Genomic DNA, 16,125 nt, shown 5'->3' with positions numbered 1-16,125 from the left:
GAGACGGACAGACACCTGCAGCCCTGCTGCCCCACTTGCAAAACTCGCCCCCTGCAGATGGGGACCGGGCGCTCGAACCCGGATCCCTGTGCCCTGTGCCACGCGCGCTCATCCAGGTGCGCGGCCTTTTTCACTCCGGACGGTTTCAAAAGGGCGTTAAGAACGGGAGGCACCGGCTTCTCAGCTACGGGGACCAACCTGCACGCCCTCCACACGCTCCCGTCTCTGTCCACCACCACGCCCCGCAGCAGCCCGTGGGCGGCCGCCGCCGCAGCCAGCCGCCCTCCGGGTGCGAAGGTTCAGGGAACCCGAGGCTCCTCCTCCGCCCTGCGGCGCCGTCGGGGCCTGGGCGCACCGAGCACGCGCACTGGGACGCCTTGTGACGTCATCCACGCGCGCCGAACCCCGGCTGGGGGTGGCGGTCCTTCCAAATGTCCACTGGTGCACCCCGCGGGCTAGCAGGCTGTGTGCGTGTGTGTGTGTGTGTGTGTGTGTGTGTGTGTGGTGGGGGGGGGAATACAAAGCACAAGCGAAAGGAGAGGATTCCTTAGTGCTGCCACGCGGACAGACGAGTCAGGGCGGGACTGACAAACTTGTCCTTTTCGCGTTCTCGGTGGTGTTCTGCGGCCGCAAGGCGCCACTTCCGGAAGAGAACCGGATGTCCGGCGAGCGGTTCTGTCGCGCGGGCCTGACAGGGGGCGGTGCTGAGGGTTCCGGGCGCGGACTGCACGTGGGGCTCCGCGGAGGACCGGGGACCGAGCCGCCTCCGTGGCGCTGCCCTTCGCCAGCGCTCGTTCGGCCGCGCCGCGATGGATTACCGGCGGCTGCTCATGAGCCGAGCGATCCCGGGGCAGTTCGACGACGCCGACTCCTCGGAAGGGTGCGGGGGCTCCTCCGGGCTGGAGGCGGTGAGGGCGGCGCGGGGTGTGCGCTGTGCCCCGCGGGCTGTCTGTCCCGCCGGGCGGGGGGCTGTCTGTCCCGCCGGGCAGACGGGGCTCCCTGCGCTTTAGCCGCGCCGAGCGCACAGGGTTTATTTATTAGTTTTAATGTTTCTTACTAGGTTTGTTGTTATTATTATTGTCTGCATTTGTTATTGGCTAGAGACAAGTCGAGGGGGATGGGGAGGTAGAGAGGGAGAGTAAGAGAGACAGAGGGACACCTGCAGCCCTGCTTCCCCACTTAGGAAGCTTCCCCCCTGCAGGTGGCGACCAAGGCCTCGAACCCGGGTCCTCGAGCTTTGTAACATGTGCGCTCAACCAGGTGTGCCCCCAACACCTGCCTATTTTATTTTATTTTATTTTATTTTATTTTATTTTATTTTATTTTATTTTATTTTATTTTATTTTGTGAGAAATGATAGGAGAGAGAGGACGAACCAGCTATCACTCTGGTACGTGTGCTGCCAGGAATTGAACTCGGGACCTCATGCTTGAAAGTCCAAAATCTCAGGGCGTCACCTCCCGGACCACCCTTTCTATTTTTTTTTTAAATTTATTTACTTATTATTGAGTAGAAAGAAATTGAGGGGGGAGTTGGGGAGAGGGACAGAGAGACACCTGCAGTCCCTGCTTCACCACTTGTTTTTTTCTCTTTTCTTTTTTAAAGTATATTTATTTTTCCTTTTGTTGCCCTTGTTTTTCATTGTTGTTGTAGTTATTATTGTTGTTGTTATTGATGTCGTCATTGTTGAATAGGATAGAGAGAAATGGAGAGAGGAGGGGAAGACAGAGAGGGGGAGAGAAAGACAGACACCTGCAGACCTGCTTCACCGCCTGTGAAGTGACTCCCCTGCAGGTGGGGAGCCGGGGTTCGAACCGGGATCCTTTCGCCGGTCCTTGTGCTTTGCGCCACATGCGCTTAAGCCGCTGCGCTACCACCCGATTCCCCTGCTTCACCACTTGTTAAGTTCACCCTGCAGGTGGGGACTGGGGGCTCGAACCTGGGTCTTGCCCATTGTAACGTGCGCTCAAACAGGTGCCCCCCCCACCCCTCGCAGAGGATTTCTAAATAAATCGGTTTAACATGGGCTTTCAGTATTTAAAAGCCACGGTTTGGCACTAGAGAGAGACAAGGCATTTAGCACAACTCCTGCTTCAAAGCAAAATGAAAGGGTTCTTTTGAACTTATAAGAAAACGACTTAACTTTCTATCCACAGTGAGGTTTCTTCCAATGTAGATTTCATTTATCATTTGGATTCCCCCCAATCAATATATATTGATTTCTTTCAATATATATTGTGTCAGGTATGGTCTTCGTGGGTAGCAGTGTCCATATTGACACAACTTGCACTTAGCAGAGGAAACATACTAAGTAGACAAATTATTTGTACAGGCATGCTTTTTTTTTTTTTGTGTGTGCTTCTTACTGATTCCCCCCCCCCCCGCCCAAAATCGAACATTTGCAACAAGAAGATTATAATACTGTAAATGCCAAGGTAATGATTAACCCATTTTATCCATGAGGTATTATTGTTTTTTTAGTTAGGCTATGTACATTGTTTTGTACTCTCTCACCCCCCCTTTTTTTTTTTTTTCTTTGCAGAGTACTAAGCTATGGTTTATGGCGTGGCGGGGGAGAGGGGATTGAACCTGGGACTTGAAGCCTCAAGCATGAGTGTCTCTTTGCATAACCATTATGCTATCTACCTCTTGGCCTCCTCCCTGCCTTCATTTTTTTTTTTTTAACATAAAGCTACATATTTAACAGGACAACATAGCATACATGAAACAATTTGAACTGGGAAATCAAAAAGTGTACGTAATTTTTTTTGTGTGTGTGGTGACTTGAACCCACAGTTAAGCCTGTAGTACAGCAGGGGTGGGAGTGGGGGAGTAGTATAAAGAAGAAACAGATGAAAAATAGAAGGCTTCTTGAGCAAGTTATAAATGGCAAGTTAATATTGGAAGAATGAGGGGAGGACAGAGAAATACAGGTATGCCAGGTCTCTGTTGACACGTGAGCAGGCAACAGACCACAGCTCGTGTGGTGGATGGAAAGTGTTATGCTCAGAGGTTCGAGTCCCGATCTCATCAAGGAAGACCAGAATCACATGCAATAGCAAGAGCCTTTATTTGCAAGCTTAAGCTTGGGCTGCCGACACCCTTCCACACAAGGGGAGAGTCTGCGACCCGATCATTTCTCATCCCACCTTTTTATAGTTAGCACAGGGTGGATACAGGTGGAAATTATTTACGCAGAACAAGGAACAGTTGGTTTTGGGTTAATGGCTGTTCTCAGTATTCGGGGCTTTTCTATAACCTCACAAAAGCTAATGGTAATGACCACGCATTGGATTTTGGGAGGATAAACCAGTGGACTCACCTCCCCATTTTTGGCAATCTCTGGAGAGGTTTCTGTCAGGCTGGGGGTGTGTGCTGGTACAGGCTGGCGATAGGTAGGGACAATTGCTGATAAAGGCTTTCGTGCTGAGGAGAAAGACCTTTCATACACGCATAGATTAACGTTTATGAAACCAGTAGGTAGCGTAGCATGCGTTTCCACATATCCCCCCTCACTATCATCATCCGCGGAGATTTGCAGCCCTTAAGGTCATCTGATAAGCGTGATCTGGAGGATAAGCAAAGGCCTGCAACAGAATTCTGAAAAAAACAGAATTTGGGATTAAGAGTCTGAGCTTGCCAGGGAAATAAATACTCAGTATGCTGCAAAGGAACGCCTAGATTTACCGGCATAGATTTTTGTCTGTTGGCAGGATGCTAAAACATTGTTGTTTGTAGTGAAATCACTGACTTGAAGACAGTCAAAACGCGAGGAGATGGTCTAGCTGAAATCCTTCCAAGTGACATGGACGAGAGGGAGGTTGAAGATGAAGATGAGGAGGACGAGGATTACGATGAAGAAGACTGGGGCTGGGACGTTGGCACTGGGAAATTTACCAAGACTTACACCTCGTATGGAGGGAGTAACCCTCAGGTATTTTACAGACGAAGCCACTTAGCTGCTATTGGCTTATGTCATCACCCTCCCCCCACCATGGATACCAAGGCTGTTGAGGTCAAGGCCTCGTGCCTATAAGGCAAGTGCCCTGTTGCTGAGTCACCTACCTGACCCCTTCAAACACTTTGACATTACTCCCCACCCCCTTTATTGAAATGAGGGAGACCAGAGCACTGTTCATCTCTGCTGTGGTGGCATTAAGATTGGGCCTGTGGCCTCAGGTGTGCAAGTCTGCGTTTCCTCCCAGCCTTGAGGGTTACACTCTGTGTTGTTTTGAGGTCCAGTAACTAAAAGGTTTTCCTCTGCTTATGTTGTTCTGTAGCTCCACCGTTTTCATTCTTTGGCCTTTCAAACTCTGATAATTTCCTGAATATGAAGTCTTCCCATAATCAACTTAACAAAAAATTATTTCAATTGTTGCAAGAATTAGAGCTTAAAAAGCCTGCTGGGGGGGGGGGACGGGGCAGGTGGTGATGCACCTGGTTAAGCTACCCACATTACAGTCCACAAGGATCCAGGTTCAGGCCCCTGGTCCTCACTTGTAGGGGGAAAGCTTCACAAGTGGTGAAGAAGGTCTTGCAGGTGTCTCTCTGTCTCTCCCTATCATCTCCTTCTCTCAGTTTCTCTCTGTATCCAATTAAAAGAAGTTTAACTTTAAAAAAAAAACGTGGTTGAGGAATATGACGAGCTTTTCTTTCTTTTTTTTTTTTTTAAGAATTTATTCATGAGAAAGGTGGGGAAAGAACTGGACATCACTCTGGTACATGTGCTGCCAAGGATTGAACTCAGGACAGGACTTCATGGTTGAGAGTCCAGTGCTTTACCCACTGTGCCACCTCCTGGACCACCCTTTTTTTTTTTTTTTTTTTTAAGATTTTTATGTATTGAGATAGGGAGGGAGGGAAGGAGAGAGAAAGAGATAGATAGAAGAAGCGCTGGACCATCACTAACATGGTGGGCTATCAGGTGTTGAACAGGGACTTCATACATCCAGATCCAGCGCCCTGTTCACCCTGTTATTCTGCCACCTCTTGGGTCCTAGAGTTTAGACTAGTAGAAATAGTTAATATGTAGTGATATCTATTTTTTTTACCTGTAGAATTGTACAGAAAACCTATATAATTAATGACTGAAATAGATACTGTTATTTGGAGAATAAACAAATCTGTGACAAAGGCTTTATAGACTTTTTCTCCAGGGTTATCACAGGGGCTCCTGGAGGCCATTGTACCCATTTTTTTTGCCCTTGTTCTTGTTGTTGGATAGGACACAGAAATTGAGAGAGGAGGGGGAGACGGGGGGGGGGGAGAGAAAGACAGACACCTGCAGACCTGCTTCACCGCCTGTGAAGCGACTCCCCTGCAGGTGGGGAGCTGGGGGCTCGAGCCGGGATCCTTAATGCCAGTCCTTGCCACTTGCACTTAACCCTCTGTGCTACTACCCAACTCCCACAAACTATTTTTTAAAGATGTTTTTATTTTTACATTAGAAACCAGGTATTTCTAGTCTTTTTTTTGCCTTCAGAGTTATTGCTGGGGTCCAGTGCCTGCCCTACAAATCTGCTCCTGGATGCTATTTTTTTCTGTTACTCTTGTTTATTGTTATTGTTGGATAGGACAGAGAGAAATGGAGACAGGAGGGGAAGACGGGGGAGAGAAAGACAGACCTGCAGACCTGCTTCACCACCTGTGAATTGACCTTGCAAGTGGGGAGCTGAGGGCTCGAAGCGGGATCCTTACGCAGGTCCTTGAGCCTTGGCCCACGTGCGCTTAACCCGATGCACTACCGCCCAACCCCCTCTAGTATTTTCATTTTTATGAAAGAAGACCACATGCTCTAGTCTCTGGTTTTGGTGGGCACCCTTGGTACTGGGGTTTACAGTGTGGTGCTCTGTTTTTTGAGTCCAGGGTCTCACGCGTGATCGCTGTGTGCTCTGCACCCAGGGGCAGTCTCCCAGTCTGCTAAGGATTGATGTTTCCGTAGTCAGCTGTAAACGAAGGAAAAGGCATAGAGCACTTCAGTTTTTGTGATAACTGGTCCTTCAGACTCTAATTCATTTCTTCTAGGCGAATCGGCAAGCGTCCAGCTACAGTTCAGCCAAAATGTCTACGCCTGCAGACAAGGTCTTACGGAAATTTGAGAATAAAATCAATCTAGGTGAGTTGATGAAATAGACTTCTTCACAGAGCTTCCAAAGTCACAGGCCTAATCTTTTTTAGATTGAGAAGTGAATTTACTGTGGCAGGCGAGTTAGCATAATGGCTATGCAGAATGACTCGTGCCTGAGGGAGGCTTGAAGGCCCCAGGTTCTAGCCCCCCCCCCAAGCACTCTTCCTGAGCCAGGCCTCTGGCCACCCAAGGGGTTAAGTGTTTAAAACTGTTGCCTTGCCAGTTGCAGAACTATGCAATTGTTTCTATGAAGTTAGGAATTATTCTCTGTTTTGTAGTAGGTTCATTTAGAGTAGGGTATAGAGTCCTGGATTTTAATTTGTTTTACTAGAAGCGTTTTGTGTAGGTGCTAATCCCGTAGTGAGCTGTTGAATGTAAGGACTCAGTATTGGCTGATACCCCCTTTCCAATACCCCTTTCTCTTGTTGAGAGCCGGCAGTGGTGCCTTTGCCATCATTGCTGCTGTAGGCCTAGAATGAAAGGGAGCTGAAGTTTTCAGAATCAAGTATGACATTCAGACAGGCCTATTACCTGCTATTATTAGTTGAAAAGTTTTTATTCTTATTTATTTATTTTGCCTCCAGGGTTATTGCTGGGGCTTGGTACCTGCACCACGAATCCACTGCTCCTGGAGGCCATTTTTTTCATTTTTGTTTTCCTTGTTGCCATTGCTGCTGCTGTTCTTGTTGGATAGGACAGAGAAATCGAGAGAGGAGGGGACGATAGAGAGGGGAAAGAAAGACAGACACCTGCAGACCTGCTTGTGAAGAGACTCCCCTGCAGGTGGGGAGCTGGGGGCTCGAACCAGGATCCTTATGACGGTCCTTGCGCTTGGCGCCATGTGCGCTTAACCCGCTGCGCTACTGCCGGGCCCCTAGTCGCAAAGTTTTAACAAAGACTGGAAGTTCCACATAGAGCATTTTTTGAGGGATTTCTGCATGTTTGCCTTTATGGCTCAGAAATGTTGCTGGAGAAGCATAGCTCAGTGCTCACCGTTGAAATGGTGATTGTGTTGTTACTGCTAACTGGGTTCTGTGTGCAGTGAAACTCAGGAAGTCGAGAAGGGGAGCCGGCAAAGTAGCCCACTTGGGAGGGAGCCCGCTTTGCCTTGTGTATGTTGCTAATGTCTGACGGAACCTTCAGTCAGGCGTGGTGTCTCTCCCTCTGTCGCTTTCTCTAGCTGAGAAAGTCAGTCCCAGTGGTGAAGCTCTGGGGATGAGAAAAAGAAGTTGAAAGGAAGGAAAGGGTAGTTACCTGTTTAGGAAGGTGGGTAATGTCTTCAATCTTACATGCAGTTTACAATGTGGAATTTTTGTACTTTTAGATAAGCTAAATGTTACTGATTCTGTCATAAACAAAGTCACCGAGAAGTCTAGACAAAAGGATGCGGATATGTAAGTAATATTTTCAGTTGTGAAACATCATTAGTAAAGATGAATTCTAGATAAATTGAGTAGTTGGCATCTTGGTCCTGATTTTTTTTTTTTGCTAAGGATTTTCCTTTGTGTACTTAAGCCATTAAACAAAAATTAAATGAAGATACCACCATGAAGATTTTTTAAGTTAAAAATATTAGACTGATGTTCTTAAGTGAATATTACTATTACCATCTTGTGAAATTGATAATTTCATAAATTTAGGGGTAAAGTGTTGTGAGCTCTAACTGGATTTCAGATTGAACTTTTAGTTTATGTTAGCATTTGTTCTCTTCCCTGGAACCTTTCTAAAAACTTAAGAGAAGATTGAAAACTAAATGATAGAACTGTTCCCATATACTGTTCTATGTCAGCTGTTTTTTAAAACATTTATTTATTTAAGAAAGGAGACATTAACAAAACCGTAGGATAGGAAGGGTACAAACTCCACACAGTTCCCACTACCAGATTCTGTATCCCCTCCCCTGATAGCTTTCCCATTCTTTATCCCTCTGGGAGTATGGACCCAGGGTCATTGTGGGGTGAAGGTGGAAGGTCTGGCTTCTGTAATTGCTTCCCCGCTGAACATGGATGTTGACTGGTCGATCCATACGCCCAGCCTGTCTCTCTCTTTCCCTAGTAGGGTGGATCTCTGGGGAAGCGGAGCTCCAGGACATATTGGTGGGGTCCTTTGTCCAGGGAAGTCTGGTCAGCATCATGCTGGCATCTGGAACCTGGTGCCTGAAAAGAGAGTTAACATACAAAGCCTAACAAATTGTTGACTATAAAAACAATTAAAAATTTAAAAAAAATTTATTATTGGAAGATAGAAATTGAGAGGGGAGGGGATGATAGAGAGGGAGAGAGACAGAGAGACCTGCATCCCTGCTTCACCACTTGTGAAGCTTTCCCCCTGCAGGTGGGGACCAGGGGCCCTTGAACCTGGGTCCTTGTGCCCTGTAATGTGTGCGCTTAACCAGGTGCGTCACTACCTGGCCCCTTAAAAACAGCGTGCAACTTTCCAAAACACTACTAACTATCAGGCTTTAACAATATATTATAGAACGGCCAAGTGGTGGTGCACCAGCTTGAGCACACACATTGCAGTGTGCAGTGACCCAGGTTCAAGCCTCTGGTCCCCACCTAAGGGGGGAACTTCATGAGTGGTGGAGCAGTGCAGAAGTGCTGCAGGTGTCTCTGCCTCCTTATCTCCCACTTCTCTCTCGATTTGTTTGTACCAAATAAATAAATAAATATTTAATATATTCTATAGAAAATGATAAGATCAAACAGCTGGAAGTTTTAGAATTGAACTTAAAAATCAACGTTCTTCTGGTTCTTGTCATTCCCGAGCACTGCTAGCTTTTTGAGACACACCGAAACCATTTGTTCCTTTGTGGAAATGCCCGTTTGGATCTTTGTGTTTGCGTCTCAGCCGAGGTTACTGTGCTCTGTGGTCTATGAACTAGAGCTCTCCACTCTGCATTTTTTTACTGAGCTCAGTAACTCATGATAAAACTTTTTTTTTTTTCTCAGCGTCATTCACTTTACCAAAGAGGTCCACAGCTCCTGTCTTTTATTTAATGCTTTTGAAATACGAATAACCTTTTCTTTTTTTCTGGCTGTACACATGCCTCTGACCCAGGGGACAGACTGACTCGCGCAGGGGATATGAAACAGGTCTCACTGAGCCATGAGGCCAGGCTGGGCCTGGAAAGCTGTTCTAAGTAAACTCCCCACTTAGGAACATGGGGCGATGCATGTTTAGACTGTTGTTCTGGCTTCTGATCACGCTGTGCGTGTCACCTGTGCTGTTCTGTTTGTGTAGGTATCGCATCAAAGATAAGGCCGACAGAGCGACAGTCGAGCAGGTAGGTCCGTGTGTGCAGCAAGACCTCGTTTTCAGCAACATTGCTTTTCTCTTGGGATTGTGGTTGGCTTGTGTCTTTCTCGCCTGAGTGCTGTTGCTGCTTAGAATCACCTGTGGATGACAAGATGCCGTACTGCCATGTAGCCTAGATAGAGGAACTTAGCAGTGGCCTTTTTGTGCGGTTGTGAGCTCAGTATTATTATAGGACTGTTAGTAGGCAGGTCCCCCTTCCCCTTCCCGGCTCTGTGAAGCCATCATGTCTGTCTGCCATCCTCTCACGGAAGCAGAATCCCCCTTATGGTCAGGATTTTTTCCCTCTTTTTGCATACGAGATGGGAGCGCATTTGGTGACCTCTCCCAGAGGCGAGGTTAGGCATTTGCCAAAAGGTATGTGTGTGCTGAGAGAGAGGGAGAGATAGAGATAGATAGAGAGAAAGGGGGAAGTAATACCCTCAAGATAGCTACTATAAACCCCTTTCTTGAGGGTGGGGGTAGATAGCATAATGGTTATGCAAATACTCATGCCGTAGGTTCTGAAGTCCCAGGTTCAATTCCCTGCACCAGTGTAAGCCAGAGCCAAGCAGTGCTCTTGTTTAAAAAAAAAAAAAAATTAAAATCCCCTTTTTGGTTCCAGTTATTCTTAGTTTATTTTTCCTCTTCAGAGATGGGGAAGGTCCTGACATCTTGTTTTCCCCTCTTGGGTGTGTTTGTGATGAACTGTTAGAATAGTGGTAGAAAGGGTCAGACCATTACTGTGTTTCCTGCCCCCTTTCCTTGCGTACCAGTGCAGATATGCACACACATGTTCTGGAATGGTGGCTTCTTCCACCTCAGAGTCAGTGGGTTAAGACAAGCTCCTATTTTGCCATCCACCTAAGTTGCCACGGGGGGTAGCAACTCACTTGACCTGAACCCTGAATACTGGGCTAGCGTGAGGGTGTTTCTTTCCGGGCACGTGCTCTTTGGGTTGGAGAGAACTCGACCAGAGCCAGCCTGGGCTGCTGATTGCTCAGCGACTCAGGAGAGAGACCAGGAACTTGTGGCAGAGTGAGAACACGATGTGTCTTTATTGATCAGAGACAATGCTTTTATCTATTAGAAGAAGAAATGGCTAGGAAAGGGGGTGGAGAAAAGAAAAGAGCAGGCTAAGGTGGAAACTCCCTTAACAACTGTTGCGAAGGTTTTAACTGGTGGGATTAATTAATACCCTGCAGGCAGGCAGTCTCTGGGTAGAAAGAAGATAGATCAAAGGTGGGGATCTTTCAGGCAAAACAATGATTATGTAAATAGGCCATAGTGTCAGCAATGGAGGATGGAGCAGAGGTGGGGGGGGGGGCTGGCTGGCTTATGGCGGGACACCTGAGCCCTTTGTGCAGTTGAAGAATTCCATCTTTGGCATCCTGCGGTGGCGCACCTGGTTAGGCGCTCACAGTACAGTGCACAAGGATGCAGGTTCAAGCTCCCCATCCCCACCTGCAGGGGCAAGCTTCACAGGTGGTGAAGCAGGGCTGCAGGTGTCTCTCTGTATCTTTCCCTCCCCTCTCAATTTCTGTCTGTCTCTATCTAATAATAAATACAATTAAAAAATTAAAAAAAAACACCAATTCCATCTTTAGTGGGGCAGGGGCAGAGCAGGTGTCTGTGACTAAAAACATTTCATTCTGTGACTAAAAACAGTGTGGTCTAGCTCAGAGAGGAAGCCGCTTTACAATTTTAAGACCCTACCATAGCTCAGACTGGGAATCCTGCTATTGAAATCTCCCTGGGAGCTGGCAGGTGACTCACTTGGTAGAGCACAGGGACCTGGGTTCGAGCTCCGGGCCCCTTCCTGGGAGCCTGCAGCGGGGGGAAGCTCAGTAGTGGAGCAGTGCGGCAGTGTCTCTCATCTCTCCTCATCACCATCTAGAGGAAAGAAAAAGAAAATGTCTGCTGGGAATAGTGGAATCGCGTAGGCACTGAGCTCTGACTCTGGTGGGCAAAAAGTATTCTTGAGTGTGAGTGTCTTGGGGCTGAAGCTGTTCTCTTCTTTTTAAAGATTTGCCCAGTGAGTTGATTTGCTCCTCCTATTTGCTTCTCTTTCCGTGGCTAGCTGGTAAGCCCTGTTGGTGTGTCGCTGCCTGTCCCTTGGCTAAGGACAGCCCCCTGCTCTCCTGACAGGACCAGCACTCTCACCCTTTGCGGTGCCCCGGGGAAGCTGGTCCTGACTGCCCGCTTGCTGCTCCTTCCATTCAAGTCACAGTGCTTGGCTTCTGGTCCTGCAGGTTCCCAGACTGCTCTGTTGATGGGACTCTTTGGGACTCACCTCCTTAGAGGACGAGCCCTGAAGTTCTCTTGGTATTTTATTCTTTGTCTGGGTGGTGGCGCACCTGGTTGAGCGCACATGTCACAGTGCGCAAACCCAGGTTCGAGTCCCCAGGCCCCACTTGCAGGAGGAATGCTAGTGGTGCGAGTGGTGAAGCAGGCTTGCAGGTCTCTCTCTCTTTCTCTCTTTCTCTCTCCCTCCCTCTCTCCTCTGTTTCCCTGTCCCTCTCGGTTTCTGGCTGTCTCTATCCAGTAAAGTTAATAAAAAGCTAAAAAAAAACCCAATTTTTTTTCCCTCTTTCACTTTTTTTAATGATTTTTTAATATTTATTTATTTTTCCCTCTTGTTGCCCTAGTTGTCTTATTGTTGTTGTTATTGATGTCGTTGTTGGATAGGACAGAGAGAAATAGAGGAGGGGAAGACAGGGGGAAAAAGAGAGACACCTGCAGACCTGCTTCACCAGCAGTGAAGCAACTCCCCTGCAGGTGGGGAGCCGGGGGCTCAAACCGGGATCCTTACGCCGGTCCTTGCCCTTTACGCCACCTGAGCTTAACCCGCTGCACTACCGCTTGACTCCCAGCCTCTTTTACTTTAAAACCAAGTAAACTTTTTAATTTTAAATCAGATGCCACAGTTCCCGGAGGTCTGTGCCCTTGTCCTGGAAGGGTACCTGTCAGTATCTGGTCACTGTAGTCTCAGGTGTGGACAGGGACAGAGTTTACTGTGTGTGGTCTTTTTGTCTGTTGAGGAGAACTCACTTAACATTTGCTTAGCATTAACTTCCCGGACTCGAGTCCTTTTCTCTCCATGTTTTCATGTCGAGTACTGAAAACTTTTTTTTGAATATTTATTTATTTATTTATTCCCTTTTGTTGCCCTTGTTTTACTGTTGTAGTTATTATTGTTGTTGTTATTGATGTCATTGTTGTTGGACAGGACAGAGAGAAATGGAGAGAGGAGGGGAAGACAGGGGGGGGCGAGAAAGACAGACACCTGCAGAGCTGCTTCACCGCCTGGGAAGCGACTCCCCTGCAGGTGGAGAACCGGGATCCTTCCGCCGGTCCTTGCGCCTTGTGCCACCTGCACTTAACCGGCTGCGCTACCACCCGACTCCCTGAAAACTCTCTCAAGGGCCGAGTGCTCTGTAGCTGCAGTGCCAACGTCATTCTTTGCTTGCAAAGTGTAGAAAGCCTGAGTTAGCACGCGAATGTGGCGCCTGCCGCCCAGTTCCGGGTTGCCGCTGAGTCTTAGACCGACTCTTCACCATCCACACTTGACCTCCAGACTTAGTGTGAAGGAGCAAAATGTTCAATGTACTCATTACCTGTTGAGTCGATAGTGTTCTGATTGTTTCAGAGTCAAGATCTATTCAGCTTAACTCCTCCTTGTTGCTTTGGTCTTTTAATCTAATAGCTAGAGGGCACGACATTTTGGGGGTGGAATAAAATTTTTTCTGGTGTGCAGGCCATTTGATCAGAATGGCTGGTGGAATACATTCTTTTAATTTTTTTCTATTTATATATTTTTAAATATATTTTTTATATTTTATTTATTTATTTTCCCTTTTGTTGCCCGTGTTGTTTTGGTGGAATACATTTAGTATTTTGTTACTTACGTCGAGTAACGAGAGAAGGGAGGTGACAGAACCAGGGCATCACTCTGGCAGATGCAGTCAGTAGGCTGAACTTGGAACCTTATGCCTGATGGCCCAAAGTGTTGTTCACTGTGTTAGCTCCCAAGCTGCTTTGTTTATTTATTTATTCAGTTTTTTTTAACCTGTATTCCCCTAGGTATATTTGCTCCGCCCATTTGAAACATTCTCTCAAAAATTACTTGCTTTCTTTAGTGAGCTGGAGGGAGAGACACCAGACCGCTGTGCAGTTCTGGCTTCTGCTGATGCTGGAGATTGAGCCTGTGGCGTTGACCTCAGACATGAAAGTCTGAGGTGCGGCTGCTCTGCTCTCCCCTGGCCTATCTTCTGTGTTGCCAGCCAGCGGCGCGGTCTGTAGTCCGTTCTGTGCTCCTCGGACTCACATTACTACCTGTGTGTTGACTTTTTTTTTTTTTTGTCCTTCACTTCACATTGTGTTTCTTAATAATGAAAAGTGTGTGTGTGTGCATGTGTGTGTATGTGTGTGTGTAGGGGTGCTGGAGGGGGTGTGACACCTGATCACGCACGTATGCTGTTGTTTGCAAGGATCTGGGTTCAAGTTCCTGGCCCCACTTGTAGGAGGGAAGCTTCCTGACAGTGCTGCAGGTGTCTCTCTTTCTCCCTTTGTATCTCTCCCTCCTCTCTTAATTTTTCTGTCTCTTGTCAACAAAAGAAAAAAGGGAGAAAAAGGAGGTTTACGCCTGTGCAGAGGGGCACTGCTAGTGACTGATTTAGACAGCCAGGAAGACACTGCACAGCTGGTCCCGTCCAGCTGCTCACTGTGAACTGCGTCAGCAAGAAACACTCATCTGGTACCTTTTACAAACTTGATGCTGCTGTACGTTTTTTTCCAGGTGCTGGATCCCAGAACACGAATGATTTTATTTAAGATGCTGACCAGAGGGGTCATATCAGAGATAAATGGCTGCATCAGCACAGGAAAAGAAGTGAGCTTTTCTTTGGATGCCTGACTGTTTTCGTGTTAGTTCTCTTCTTTCAGATACCAAGTAAAACGAAGGCCATTACCTACATTCTGCCGTTGATAAGGAGGCGGGGGCGAAGGGAAGAAACACCACATAAATCATGAAAGTTTCATTGAGTGTTTCTGAATTATGAATTCACGTCACTGGGCAGAATGCGAGTCTGGTATTACGTTCTTACTGCTGTGACCGAGGTGTCAGGGACCCATGTCAGTGCGCGTAGCACCTCCGCGGCCGACTGCTGTGGGCCCACGTGGGCAGCTGCTTCCGAACCAGGGGGCTGTGTGTCCGCCTCATGTTTCGGCATCTGTTTGCGTCAGAGAGAGACGGTGATGTCCCTTGGTCATCAGCTCATCCTGTGGGTATCAGGTCATTCGCTGGGGAGAAGTTCACTGTGAAACTTACTTTATAGATTGTGAGATGTGAGAATGTCTTCAGACAGTGCCATAGACATACTTGTGATAGAAAAAAAAGTTGGAGCACGTGGTCCGGGAGGTGGCGCAGTGATAAAGCTTTGGACTCTCAAGCATGAGGTCCCGAGTTCGATCCCTGGCAGCACATGCGCCAGAGTGATGGATGTCTGGTTCTTTCTCCTCCTATCTTTCTCATAAATAAATAAAATCTTTTAAAAAAGTTGGAGAACACTTCTCAGATACATTTAAGTCGGATTTTACTATTTACGTAAATGAGATTTGACTTAGCGTATTTTTTGGCATTCATAATATGTACTTGTACATTTTATTTATATTGATAGAGGCAGAGAGGAGACAGAGAGAGTTAAAGAGACCACAATAACAGAGCTTTCTTCAGTGTGATGGCCTATGTCAGACCTGGGTCAGGCACATGGCAAAGCAGTGTGCTGTCAAGTGATTTTTTTTTAATACCAACCTTGTGATATATATATATATTTATAAATATATAAATTATTTATACTCTTGTTGCACTTATTTTTAGTGTTGTAGTTGTTATTGATGTTGTTGTTGGATAGGACAGAGAGAAATGAAGAGAGGAGGGGAAGACGGGGAGAGAAAGACAGACACCTGCAGACCTGCTTCACCACTGTGAGGTGACTCCCCTGCAGGTGGGGAGCCGGGGGGCTCGAACCGGGATCCTTACTCTGGTCCTTGCGCTTTGCACCACCTATGCTTAATCCGCTGTGCTACCGCCCGACTCCCGTGGTTCATATTTTTAGAAGATATTTGTGAGAAAGAACCAGAGTATCATTCTGGCACATGGGATGCTGGGCACCAAACTCAGGACTTGGTTTGAAAATTCAAGGCTTTATCCGCTGTACTGCCTCCCAGCTGCTCAGATGTATTTTAGAGATATATTTACTCATGTCGTCAGAAAGAGAACTAGAACATCACTATGGCACTGCAGTGCCAAGAATCAAACCCCAAAGCTGTAGCCACTGTTCCATCCCCTAGACTGTGAAAATGCTTTGCATTTTAAGCCACATTTTCAAGAGATGATTTGCCCTTTTGTTCCAGTCAGTTGACTTTTGAGGATATAATCACATAGATGAAGAAGTAAATTACTGATCATACTGAACACAGTAAGCTAACTGTCTTTATTTTTCACTTAAAATAGGCTAATGTGTATCATGCTAACACAGCGAATGGAGAGAGCAGAGCAATCAAAATTTATAAAACGTCTATTTTGGTGTTCAAAGACCGGGATAAATATGTCAGTGGAGAGTTCAGGTGAGTACAGATTTATTTTTTTTCTTAGTTAGCTTAATTTCTCTTTCGTCAAAACCTACAAATTAGAACAATGAAAT

The 16,125-nt window shown here is 46.8% G+C and overlaps 2 protein-coding genes across 3 annotated transcripts in view; one reads left to right on the top strand and one right to left on the bottom strand.

The window, feature by feature from the left end:
- Positions 1-341, bottom strand: part of CAGE1 (cancer antigen 1) — a 40,891-nt gene extending 40,550 nt beyond the window's left edge. The window contains exon 1 of the mRNA XM_016188233.2: positions 199-341. The gene's annotated coding sequence lies outside the window, so the exon portion shown is untranslated. The remainder of the gene's footprint in view (positions 1-198) is intronic.
- A 168-nt stretch (positions 342-509) lies between these two features.
- RIOK1 (RIO kinase 1) overlaps positions 510-16,125 on the top strand; it is a 30,604-nt gene continuing 14,988 nt past the window's right edge. The window contains exons 1-7 of one of the 2 annotated variants that reach the window (XM_007523284.3): positions 692-880; positions 3,739-3,934; positions 6,025-6,115; positions 7,452-7,521; positions 9,371-9,413; positions 14,220-14,312; positions 15,936-16,048. In XM_007523284.3, coding sequence (XP_007523346.1) covers positions 810-880; positions 3,739-3,934; positions 6,025-6,115; positions 7,452-7,521; positions 9,371-9,413; positions 14,220-14,312; positions 15,936-16,048 — 677 coding nt within the window. In that variant the 5' untranslated portion in view covers positions 692-809. Of the gene's footprint in view, positions 881-3,738; positions 3,935-6,024; positions 6,116-7,451; positions 7,522-9,370; positions 9,414-14,219; positions 14,313-15,935; positions 16,049-16,125 lie in introns of both variants that reach the window. The other variant, XM_016188234.2, reaches the window with a different exon arrangement.

The sequence above is a fragment of the Erinaceus europaeus genome, chromosome 4, assembly GCF_950295315.1.
Source record: "Erinaceus europaeus chromosome 4, mEriEur2.1, whole genome shotgun sequence".
Lineage (NCBI taxonomy): Eukaryota > Metazoa > Chordata > Mammalia > Eulipotyphla > Erinaceidae > Erinaceus > Erinaceus europaeus.
Note: the sequence above shows the minus strand (reverse complement) of the source record. Positions and strands in the feature narration are given on the sequence as shown.